At 36.4% G+C, this 13,017-nt stretch overlaps 1 protein-coding gene across 8 annotated transcripts; it reads left to right on the top strand.

Moving 5' to 3' along the window:
- Positions 1 to 319: 319 nt before the first annotated feature.
- Positions 320 to 7,215, top strand: LOC104100428 (uncharacterized). 8 transcript variants are annotated; one of them, XM_009607648.4, is made up of 9 exons: positions 320 to 553; positions 715 to 765; positions 2,497 to 2,518; positions 2,660 to 2,774; positions 3,691 to 3,723; positions 4,667 to 4,792; positions 5,977 to 6,083; positions 6,170 to 6,241; positions 6,655 to 7,215. In XM_009607648.4, exons 1-9 carry the CDS (start codon positions 410 to 412, stop codon positions 7,014 to 7,016), a joined length of 1,032 nt encoding a protein of 343 aa, XP_009605943.1. In that variant the 5' UTR covers positions 320 to 409; the 3' UTR covers positions 7,017 to 7,215. The 8 variants fall into 8 exon arrangements, with proteins under 8 accessions (XP_009605943.1, XP_009605944.1, XP_070044123.1 ...); XM_009607649.4 differs by having other exon boundaries at positions 346 to 553; positions 3,669 to 3,723; XM_070188022.1 differs by lacking the exon at positions 2,497 to 2,518 and having other exon boundaries at positions 490 to 553.
- The last annotated feature ends 5,802 nt before the right edge of the window (positions 7,216 to 13,017 follow it).

The following is a 13,017-nucleotide window of genomic DNA, read 5'->3' as shown; positions in this document are numbered from 1 at the left end:
TCTACCTAAATCATGATAGAGTAAAATTATCTCGTACTTATATTGATGAAAAACAATATGAATATTTGTTGAAATAATCGAGGTAAATGTTAAATTATCTGTGTGGTTTCAATCACCGTGATTTTTTCAAGTAAATCTTTTTTCAAACCAAAAAGAGAGAGCTGCACAAAAAAACAATCAGTTTCTGCTCTTTTAGTTCCTAATAATATTGAACAACTACAAAATGGTTAATTAATTTTTTCTTTTAAAATGAAGAGAATTTCAGTACTGTAGAGTTATTCAAACAAAAACAAAAAAAGCAAATAATATAATACTTATTACATTTGACTATAGCAATTGCAAATTAGAAATTGGAAACTGGAACAGTTATTGCGCTTTGCGCCCAAATATTTGTTGGCAACACGCCTATATGTTCAACGGCAGCACGTGGCTACACGCGCCCACTCCGTTCTGTGGCATTTCCGGCCCCATCCTTCATCGAACACCGTCAAAACTCGCCGACGGTGACTTCTCGATGTCCTCTTCCGTCCGAATCGCCGTCGTCGGCGACGTTGTAAGCATTTTCAGTTGCTACTGAAGTCTTAATTTGTTACTTTCTTTTTTTCTTTTTTATATTTTTGTAATTTGAATTATTTTGCTTTTTCTTTCATTTTTTTTTTTTGTAATTTGAATTGATTTAGTTTCCTTTTTATGGAAATGTTGAAAATTGTGAAGCATGATGATTGGAACCTAGAAGAAGATAGGAAGGCTCTTCAATTTTTGAAGGTATTTAGCATGTTTATTTTGTTTAATTTTATTAATTACTCTCTACGTTCCAATTAATATGATGGTATTTGACTAAGCTATAAATATTTGTGTAGCTAAAAATCATATTAGGTGAAATAGAAAGTTTAATGTTAAATTATTTATAAATAAGAAAGCATGACATTCCTTTTGTGACGGGCTAAAAAAGGAGGTGTACCACGTAAATTGAGATGGAGGGAGTAATTTATTCTGTTTTCTGAAAAAGTTCTTTTTTTGTGCTAGGGTTGTTGAGGTATTGCTTATTGTGAATAAGCTAGTTTCTAGAATGCATAAAGCATATTTCTGTAGTTTACAAATAATCCAGCCAAAGTAACAGGAATTAATTGACCAAATTTTAGTACTTCTAGCTGACTTTGTATTGAGTTTGGTTCTATTAACCATTAAAAAGGTGCACTAGCGAAGCTCTAGAATTTGGGTTATCATCTCAATGAAAGCTCTCTGAATTGAATTGATTTACTAAAGGAAGCCAAACTTGCCTTTAATTTGAAGCTCTTGATTACCAATTGTTATTACTCTTAACATGCCGCACTATGTACCGTAGTATGCATTAACAATTCGTGGTATGGGACATCATGGTATCTGTTGGTAAACCCTTGTTTCATGGAGCTCTCTGTCATGCTAAACTTTCCCCTAAATTGCCTGGCGTATTAAAACATTTCCTGTGTAGATGTTGCACGAGAGGATGGTAACTACAATTTATATAGATTTGCTTGTCTTGCTTTTGCATCTTCTTTTCCCCTTGCTCTTCGCCTCTCCAAACTCAACCATAGTTATATCTTGGTGTGTAACACATGAATTTGTTGGCTAATTCTATCCCGCTCCGCTCTTCTATTAAGGTTATTAATTGGAAGGGGAAAAAATATATCATGACTAGCAAAAAATTTCGTGCAAAGCAAAAATAATTTGATCAAAGACTCAAAGTTGTACAAATTATCTTCATATTTTATTCCTTTCGTTAATGGATAAATTTAGCAATTGCTGCTAACTTGCTCCTCTGAGCAGTGCATATGCTTTGGCTATGATATATTCGACACATGTAATTGCACTTAGGTCTTCAAGAACATTTTTAGAAATCAAGATCTGAGTGTTGCTTCAGAGTTCCTAACAACAGTTCCTCTCTGTTCTGCTCCTCCGACATTAAAAGACATGATCTTTACCTGCTTTGGTATCTGATTAGCTACTATATGGTAAATAAATTGCAGCTTTGCCTTTAGTGTTGTTTTGAGGGATGATTCTCTATTACTTATCAAAAACAAATGGCGTAGCCATACAACATAACCATGAGATATCATGAAGTGCAAGCTTCATTATCCAAAACTAACTTTAGAAACTACTCTTTTGGGAGGATCCCTTGTATTTTCACTTTTTCTTTCTTTTTTGGGAAGGGGAGCCTTGGAGCAACAGTAAAGTTGTTTCCGCGTGGCCTATAAATCATGGGTTCGAGCCATAGAATTAGCCACTTAGCATTGCGTAAGGGTAAGTTGCCTACACTACATCCCCTTGGGGTGCGGCCCTTTCATGGACCCTGGTTGAACACAGGATGCTTTGCTCACTGGCTGCCCTTTTTCTTTCTTTCTTGGGATAACGAAAACCTTCTCTTGGAGAGATCCTTTTACTTTTTCATGTATAACATCATTTTGTATTTTCATTTCCTTCTGTCAGCTAATGATATTTGTTTTGTGAAAATTGCAGCCGGATTTGGTGCTCTTCACAGGCATGTTTTCTTATTATCTCCCATCTATTTATCCCCAATATGTACTACATAGTTATTGTTTTCTTTCAACTACTATTTTCATTCACCAGCCAAGTGAGATTGGAAGAATAATCGGTTCACTTCATTTTATCCTTGCTTCAGGGGATTTTGGGAATGAAAATGTGGATCTAGTCCGAAGCATTGCAGATTTGGAGATGACCAAAGCTGTTATTCTGGGGAACCATGATGCATGGAATACTCAAAAGTTTTCTGGAAGGCAAGTCCAAGTTCCACTTTCTCCGATTGCTTACACATATGTCCTCTAAATTGACCTGTCTTTAGCTTACACTTACCTGTTTATATATGTCAATACTTTACTTTCTTATGTGACATCTGATTTTTAACTTGCTATTAGCGATTGGATACATCTTATTCTCTTTCCTTTAACTATGCTTCAAGCATAGTATATAACTGGATATTTCTCATTTTCTTCCTAATTCATTCCTGAAATAATTTCATTTTACTTGTTTTGCTGGCCAAGCTCCATTTATCAATGCAACTTGAAGAATTACTATCAGGATCTCTAAGTACCGGATCGCGTTGTGGTGTTACACTCTGGTATCCTTATGAAAGTTCTAATCAATCATGATATCTGAATTCAGTCTCCTGAAACCAGAAATCAAATTCTTTTGAAGTTCTTTGACCATCCACATGGTTGAATTTAAAAACCTGATGGATTTGTTTTACGGCAAACACTGTCTTATTCGTTTTCCATTATTGTTGGAATTCAAACTCAGGTAGATATGGTGGCATATGGTGGTAGTCGGATTAGTGTTGTAGCTTCATGAAGGTTGTGATTGGTAATTGTGAATGGGGTGACAACAGTGGTGACGTGTGAGTAGGATTAATTAGCACTGCCATTGGTGGTAGAGCTTGTGGAAAATGATGAATCTAAAGGACGAATCTATCCTAGAACTTACAAACATAATTGTCAACAACATAATGGCTTTGAAAATATGAAATATTAAAAGGATCCGAGATATTGTTAGATTCAACTTTTTCCTGTCCACTTACTTGCATATCTCCTTGACAAAAAAAAATTCTCTAATTTTGATATGCTCTACCTCTTAGGTCTGCTTTGCTAAATTCATCTACTTGTTCTTTTTCTTAGTGTGTGCTGTTCCAATATGTAGGGAAAAAGATGCTGTTCAACTTCAGCTGGAATGGTAAGTTTTTCGAGATATATAATTATTTAGTGTCACTAAATCTATAGATCCATATATCAAATAGTGTGGCTATATGCTTATTTATGATGTTTAGGACTGTCAATTTCTCACTTTGGCTATCTGGTATGACTTTCCATCTCGTGTTTCTCACAATCTCTCTCCCTCCCTGTCTCAGAAGTAAGGGAAGATAGATGATAAAATGGATCATTATACTGTAGATATAAATTAAATAGCCAGGATCCAGAAAGGTCCTCTTGGTACATCTGCTGGTGGTTGGACTATGTACAACCGACCCATGTAGCAAGTAGGTTATGGAAAACAAAAGGTTATACAACAGGAATATGGTTATATCTGCACCAATCTGGACAGTATTTGCTGTTAAAAGAAAATATAGCAATGTAAACATAACGAAGGGCATGTCCTTTTGCAGGGCAATTATCCATGTGCAGGTATTAGGATGGTGCCACAAGCATAATTCTCCACAATGCTGGCACATAAAAAGTTTTGTAAAGTTGCATATTATAAATTTAATGCCACAAGTAGTCCGAACTAAGTTTAAAATTTAGGTTTACTAATTAGTCTTTCTTGGTACAAGGAGCGCCGACTGAGGTGAACCCCACGCCCGGTGAACAAAGATTGATTCTGAGACTCTGGCTCATGTTGTGAAGATTTCTATTAATAATCAACCATCTGCATATGAATATGTTCAATAGTTCAATTCCTTTGATTATCTATCTGCTTATATGACGAGCTTTATACCAGAATATGAATCAGACAACCAAGTCTTCTCCATAACAGAGTGTTTCTATCTTCACCTTTTCATTTCTTTAGCGGAGCTCATATTTCATGCTGTCCATCTGTGTCCTACCTTATATAGTATAAGGAAAAGAATTTATATTGTAAAGGTTATCTTGTTGGCATGCTGACAATTTATAATGGTCAGTCTTGGTGATGAGCATGTTGGTTACCGTCGGATGGATCTCCCTATGCTAAAACTCAGTATTGTTGGTGGACGACCTTTTTCTTGTGGTGGTAGACCCTTGTTTCGGAAACAGCTTCTCAAAGCAAGGTTTGTGGTCCTAATCTCTTGTTTGTTAGTTATTTCCCTTTCAATGCATATTGACACTTCACCCTAACTTTATCTATAATTGGTTAATGTTGCTTAGCCCGAGCATCTAAACAACTTATAGCATCGTCTGTAAATTTGAGAACTGTAATTTTTGTCTGCACTTATGGTTTGAAGTTTCTAATACATTGTGCACTTGAAGTTGTTAAAGTGTGATTCTCCAATGTAGGCATCGACTCTTTTTAGTGTTAGAAATTTACACTCTTTATAGTCTTACAAATTTACATGCCTAATTCACAAGTTTTATCCGCAAATGCTTGAATAATACATTACAAGTCATCAACAAAATGCCTGAATTTGTTTCATTCGTCGCATGTTTTTCCGTTTGCTTCTTCTAGTTGTGGAGTGTTCTTATAGCATAAACTATGGAAATAACCTGACTGCCTGATATATTGAAGCTGAATCCTTATAACATTTATTAATTTTCTCTGATCAGAAAGGAAAACTTTCCATATACCATTATAGTTTATAACCAATTTTATGAATTCTGGTTCTTATGTTTCTTGTTTGATAAGCAAAAAACGTAAGCTGTATGAAGGGCAAGGTAGAACAAGATCTTAGAAATTGAGGGAATAATCCAGGAGAAATTAAGTAGTAGCAAAAATGTATTTATAATCTTTATAACTGGTATAATTCAGTTCTTCATTTGTTAAATAGACTACTATAAGACTTAATTTGTTATTGTTTATTTTGTGGTATGTCCTTTTTTCATTTGATAGGAAATTTTCATCTTGTCGTGTACATTAACAAAATGGCACCAAAGAAGCGCCCCCCTCCCCTTGAAGCTTGTTTCTTTTCTCTTCTCTGGTTCTGATGATAAATACTTCAAATTCATGAAGCACTCGATCAGATTGATGATTAACATTTTTCTTTTCCATTGTTGCTGCCACCGGATCACTTTTGCTCAATGGAAACCATGAAATTTCTATTAAGAAATTGCTCAAAAACTAATATTTAAGAATATAATGACTTCATAGTTGTCTCTTGTACCTATATCAGAAGTGGCTCTGGCCAAATAGCATCTTATCATGCAAATAATATCTGCAAGCTCAACCGTCTGCTTTAACACTCTGGATGTAGCTTAGATTGTGACTTGCAACTCTACCGTATTGAAATTACCTTCTTAGGTATGGAGTCCATGATATGGATAGGAGCGCCGAGAGAATCTTACAAGCTGCCATGGGCACTCCAGAGGACCATTCACTTATATTCCTTGCACATAATGGCCCCACAGGTGTATTAGCTTGCTGAAGTAGTATTTGTTGAGGTACTTCTACCTGTTGCTGGAAATTTTTGAGGTTTTAAGAGTAAGACATGCAGGGCTAGGTGCTAAAATAGATGACATCTGCGGAAGAGACTGGTTTGTTGGAGGTGGCGACCATGGTGATCCAGGTAATAATTATTACTTCCTCGGTCCCAATATATTTGGCGGTGTTTGAATTTCGTGAGTCAAACGAGTTTTGTTTACCGTGATTTTTCATATGCCTTTTTATTTATTGTGACTTTATAGTACTTTTTACATAGTTTCCAAATATGTAAATTTTATTTCAAAAAATTTAAAGATTCTATGTCTGAATTCACGATCAAAATTAAGAAGTTTGAGTCTCGAAATCTGAATTGTTCCACATAAATAGGGACAGAGGGAGTAATTGATATCTTTGTTTCTGAAGTCCTTCAACGGGACAACCCATTTATCCTGATGAGAGCAGTATATCCAAATCTTGATTAATCAAATCTGCTCAACTTCAAAACAAGTTGTTTCATGTTTTTGTTTCATCAGCATATGATCGTTACATTTCGTGCAGATCTAGCGCAGGCCTTGGCCCAATTAAAAGAGGCTGCTCCATATTCGGTCCCCTTGGTCATTTTCGGTCACATGCATAAACAACTTGCTTTAGGAAATGGCTATCGTAAAATGATAGTGGTTGGAAATGATAGTACCATATACTTGAATGGAGCTATTGTTCCCCGGGTCAGACCCCCAGCTTTGACAGCTGAATCCGAAGGCACATCGCGAGCCTTCACCATCGCAGAAATTTCAAATGGAAGAGTGGAGAAGATAGCAGAAACTTGGATTTCTGTCATCGGAGACAAAACAAGATTAGAGGAGGAACATATACTGTTTAATAGTCCAAGCAGAGGTTCTGTCACTGCCTCTCTTTTGTAGATGAACAACACAATGTGAATGTGTATACGAATGAATTTGTACATGATCGTCATTTTGTTTGGCGTGTGTATAATGCAAACTTGATCCCGGCCCCCATGTGCAGCCCAGAATACCAATCTGCTTGCTTCTCTGGAAAGGAAAGATTCATATGATCATTTGTTATTCAAGAGTCACTTTATATGTACTGTCTTCAAGATTACATTATGTGCCATGATAAACACAATATCAAGTTGCGCGCTTCTGTCCAACGAACTCTGTAGCTGGAGGAGAGGGAGACATTTACACACTACCCTCGACGAAGAGCATTGGGTTGTTGCAGGTCAGGTTTTATTTTAAATTTTGTTAAGTCTATATGAACTGTTTATAATGCTACATCAGCTTTTGGTAGCCACTAGCCAGAACTTGGACAAATCCGGCCAAGGGACTCTTAGTGTGATATGGGTATAGAAAAGTGACTTTTCTGTTATAAAATAAAAATGACTTTACCATATAATTTTCAATAGTTGAGTGTCCGTTTGAGCAATGAACTCTACACTTTTTCCCGCAACTATTTCCCTCTCATTGAGGAGCTTGAACTTGTGTGTAATGATGCTGCCAAATATACCATAAGCCTAATGGTATATTAAGATGGAATTTGATGTGAAAAATAGAGTTAAATAAATTACTACGGGCAAAATTGTGAGGCTCTTATTCAAATTGCTTATTGCTTCTCTAATATGAAGGTGTCTTCTTACGAAATTGATCTCTAACATATTATTTCATCCATTCTAAAAAGATTAACTCTTGCTTAAAAGAGTTTATTTCAATTTTAAAAACATAATACGATAATAAAATTCTGCAATGCCAATGCACAATGCAATTAGATTTTGAACTTTTGAAACCTAAAAAACAACAAACAACAATAGACCCAGTGTAATCCCATAAGTGGAGTCTGGGGAGGGCAGTATGTACGCAACCCTTACCCTTACTTTTAAGAAGGCAGATAGGTTGTTTCCGAAAGACCCTCGGCTTAGGAAAAATAAAAGGAAGGGTATCAACAATCACACCAATTCTAAAACCGAAGCAAAAATACAAAGATACAAAACTAAAAATGAGTATTGTAATCAGAAGGCCGAAACGAAAGCAACGACAAGTAATCACATAAATCAAGGAATACGGAAATACATAAATAACGCGCATGTACTAAAGTTACTGTTACAGACAAAGATAACGCCAACCGACCTATTCTAACCCTTTACCTTTATTCTGAACATCCATACCTTCTTATCCCTAGTCATGTTCTCAGTGAGCTGGAGTAACACCATATCTTGACTAATCACCTCTCCCCAATACTTCTTCGGCCTACCTCTACTTCTCTTTAGGCCCTCCAGGACCAACCTCTCACACCTCCTCACTAGTGCATCTGCGTCTCTCCTCTTCACATGTCCGAACCATCTAAGTCTCGCCTCCCGCATCTTGTCCTCCACAGAGGCCACACCCACCTTATCTCGAATAACTTCATTTCTAGTCATATCCAGTCTAGTATGCCCGCACATCCATCTCAACATCTTCATTTCAGCCACCTTCATCTATTGGACATGGAGTTCTTGACTGGCCAACACTCAGCCCCATATAATATAGTCGGTCTGACCACCGCTCTATAAAACTTACCTTTAAGTTTAGGTGGCACATTCTTATCACACAAAACACCTGAAGCGAGCTTCCATTTTATCCATTTCGCCCTAATACCATGTGTAACATCACCGTCGATCTTTCCATTCCCTTGTATAATCGACCCAAGGTATTTAATACTCTCTCTACTAGGGATGACTTGAGAATCAAGCCTCACTTCTCCGTCCCCACCTTGAGTCGTCCTACTGAACTTGCACTCCGAGTACTTAGTCGGTCCTGCTCAACTTGAAACCTTTAGATTCTGGGGTCTGCCTCCAAATCTCTAACCTTCCATTAACACCGCCTTGCATCTCGTCAATCAGAACAATATCATCTGCAAATAACATGTATCGCGACACCTCTCCTTGAATATGGCGCGTCAGTGCGTTGATCGCTAAGGCAAATAGAAATGAACTGAGGGCTGACCCCTGATGCAACCCCATCATAACTGGGGAAGTGTTCCGAGTCCCCTCCCATGGTCATCACTCAAGTCTTAGCTCCATCATTAATAACCCTAATGTAATAACAGGAACACCTCTAGCCTCCAAACATCTCCACAGAACCCCCATTGACACTTTATCGTAAACCTTCTCTAAGTTGATGAACACCATATGTAAATCCCCCTTCCTCTCCCTATATTGTTCTATCAACCTCCTAACAAGATGAATAGCTTCCGTAGTCGAACGACATGGCATAAATCCAAACTTGTTTTCAGAAATATCCACAATCCTCTTCAACCTCAACTTCACCACCCTCTCCTAGACTTTCATAGTATGGCTTAGTAACTTGATGCCCCGGTAGTTGTTCCATCTTTGGATGTCACCCTTATTCTTATACAGTGGGACCATCGTACTCTATCTCCATTCTTCGGGTATTTTTATCGTCCTAAAAATGACATTAAATAACCCAGTGAGCCACTCCAAACCCGCCCTACCCACGCTCTTCTAAAATTTCACCGGGATATCGTCAAGGCCGGTCGCTCTCCCCCTGCTCATCTTACACATAGCCCCCTTAACCTCCTCAGCTCTTTATACGTCTACAATACTCAAAGTCCTGACGACACTCAGAGTGTTCTAAGTTGCTAGCTCAATGGTCCTATCCCCCTATTCATTCAAGAGTTTATGGAAGTAAGTCTACCATCTATGACGAATCAGTGCCTCATCCAACAAAACTCGGTCGTCCTCGTCCTTGATGCACTTCACTTGGTCCAGGTCACGGGCCTTCCTTTCTCACACCTTGACTAACATGTACAACTTCTTATCCCCTCCTCTACCTCTGAGCTATTCATACAAGCGTTCAAACGCACCGGTCTTAGTCGTAGTAACTGCTAACTTCGCTTCCTTCTTAGCCATCTTATACTGTTCCCTATTCATCCTCTTCGCCTCTTTGTCCACGCTCTTCATAAGCTTCAGATATGCCACTTTCTTGGCCTCTATTTTACCTTGAACCTTAGTACTCGACCACCAATCCCCTTTACGACCACCAGATGAGCCCTTCGAGACCCCTAATACCTCTTAGCAGCCTCCCTAATGCAATTCGCCATCGCGGTCCACATACTATTCGCATCCTCACTACTCCTCCGTGCTCCCATATCCAGCAACTTATCTCTCAAATCATGTGCTCTGTCTTTTGTCAAAGCTCCCCACTTGATCCTAGGTAGACCAAACACAACCATCTTTGTACGCTTCCTCGTGATCTCCAAGTCCATGACCAGAAGCTTATGACAAGTCGTGAGGTTCTCACTCGGGATGACATTGCAGTCCGCGTACAGACCTTTGTCAGACTTCATTAAGAGTAGATAATCAATCTGGGTCATGGTCGCCAAACTCTGAAAGATGACCAAGTGCTCTTCCTTTTTCGGGAAACTAGAGTTAGCAATTACCAAATCGAAAGCCTTAGCAAAATCTAGCAGGGACGTACCTGAAAAACAAAAACAAAAAAAAAACAAAAATGATAAGCTAAAAAGTCTTTCAAACGGACTTATTGAGTTGATGTCGATAGCAAGTGAATCGATTGTTATTAAAACCCTCGAGATTTCAAAATTTTCCTTATTTTTCTTAAACTATGTGACCAGTCAAACTAAGACATATAAAATAAAACTTAAGGAGTAAAAGAAATAGAAAAAAATTAAAATAAAAAAAGAGTGGAGTAAACCTTAAATGAAGCCCTACTAATTGCTACTCCCTCCGGTAATAAGTGAGTTTTTGAAATTTGCACATCCATTAAGAAAATATTAACTCTTAGACATAAAAATATATTTTTATTAAATTATCCTTAATTAAAATTTACATATTATTAACTTGATACTTTGGAATATATAAATAAGGAAACAATTTACAAAAATTAAGTTAATTTCTTCTCGATTATGTAAAAAAAAATACTTATTTTATACTAAAATAAAAATGCCAAAGTTCACTTATTATATCGGAGGAGCTAGGAAGTATAATACAATTGCATTGGACAAGGCACTGCTTGTTGTAGACTTAAAAAGTCCTATAAAGTACAAGAAAAATGAAAAACAAAAACTATGATAAGTTGATCTATGGAAAACTCAATTCTCATTTCCCAAGACTTAATAAGCTAGTAGTAAATACTAAAATGAAAAAAAGAAAGAAAAGAAAGGTAAAACAATGATGACCCTTTACCTAGATTTCTTCAAAAAGTGAAAATAGTAAGCATAACTAATCTAAAGTTGTAAACATTATGCTTCTGTTGACTCATTCTTTTCATAAATTAAAACACTTGAGGACAGACAGAGAACCCTTTAAAAGTTCAATCCCACTTTATAGCTTTTATAGTTAGTGCACCAAATTCTAAGCATTCTAATGAGGCTCTTTTGACCCAATTCTTTTCCTTTAAACTAAAGCTTCCTCTTTTTAAAGTTTTTAGGAAAGAAATAAAATAATTGCAACTTTAGTTTAGTACGGTCTTGAGCAACTGTATTGTTATTTTCGTGTGACATATGAGTTACGGCTTCGGTACACGGAAGTCGTCACTAAAACTTGTGTTAGGGTATGTTATCTATATCACACCATTCGAGAAACAGTCATTTCCCGACCCTACGTCAATACGGGATACTTTATGCATCGGGTTGTCCCTTTAATTTTTATTTTTTATTCCCTCCCCCACCCCAATTTAGGAGATTTTATAGTGTTTTCACACCTCCTTCCAGCGTGACTCGAACCCAAAACCTAACGATAGCAAGCGAAAGTGTTTTTACTAACAGGAATTCTCCCCTTTAGTTAGTTTAGTACTACCCACATCTTTGTTTTCTATATTTATTGGGGTGTGGTTATGGCATACTAAAAGAAATGTGTGTACAATCAGTCACTGATGATGGCTACTTCATTAAAGTAGGCCAACCAACCTCAACCAATCCCCCCACACAAACACACATAAAAGTTTAGGTTGGCCAGGTAACAAATTAGCTTATGTAATGATGCAGCATTTAATTGATACTAAAAGTAGGTTAGATTTTCCACATCCATGTTAAACATGAGATCCAATAACAAAATCTTTTTATAGTATAATTTATGTATCATAACGAAATTTATAAATCCAAACTAAAAGTAGTTGTGGAGCGTAGGAAACAACAAAAACTTACATGTATTTGCTATTTATATCAACTAAATAAATATATATATATATGTACTTTTATCACTAACCATAAATTATTACTACTATATATTGAATCACCTCAATTAATCGCTTAAATATAGTCAACTAACGTGGTTCATAGTAAACACTGGGTGTTTAGTTTTTTCCGTAGAGAACTTTAGGTACAGAGGGTATGGAAATTGGAAACATTAAGTTTGACAATTCTCTAATAGGGACATATTATGTTAAATTTACTCGCATCTCGTGTTTACATTCAATTATATTAATTTATCATAATTAAGTTATTTAATAATTAAGATAGTGATTAACCATTATATTTAATGTATAGTGATTAACCATAATTAAGAGCAAGAAGTACTTGGCAAACATATCTTACCTCTTTTAATTTGATATAAACATCTGGTATACGAATAAATTTTTATGAACGTAATAGCCTTAATTGAACCTTTTCCACTTAATTAAATAGAGAATAAGAAGACCTAACTGGACAAAAGTGGTCGGTCATAACTTATAAGTTATTGAGTTACAATTAAATTGTAACATCTTACTCATTAAACTTGGATTGGACATATGAGTCTAGCCAGTGGCGGAGTCACATTCAACTAAAGGGTGTCAATCGATATCCCTTCGTCGGAAAATTATATTGTATTGCTAGATAATTATTTGTTTTATTTTATATATATTTACTATTAGTTGACTCTCTTTAACTTTTCGGTATATCTAATTTTTTATA

This window comes from Nicotiana tomentosiformis, chromosome 11 (genome assembly GCF_000390325.3).
Source record: "Nicotiana tomentosiformis chromosome 11, ASM39032v3, whole genome shotgun sequence".
Taxonomy (NCBI): domain Eukaryota; kingdom Viridiplantae; phylum Streptophyta; class Magnoliopsida; order Solanales; family Solanaceae; genus Nicotiana; species Nicotiana tomentosiformis.
Note: the sequence above shows the minus strand (reverse complement) of the source record. Positions and strands in the feature narration are given on the sequence as shown.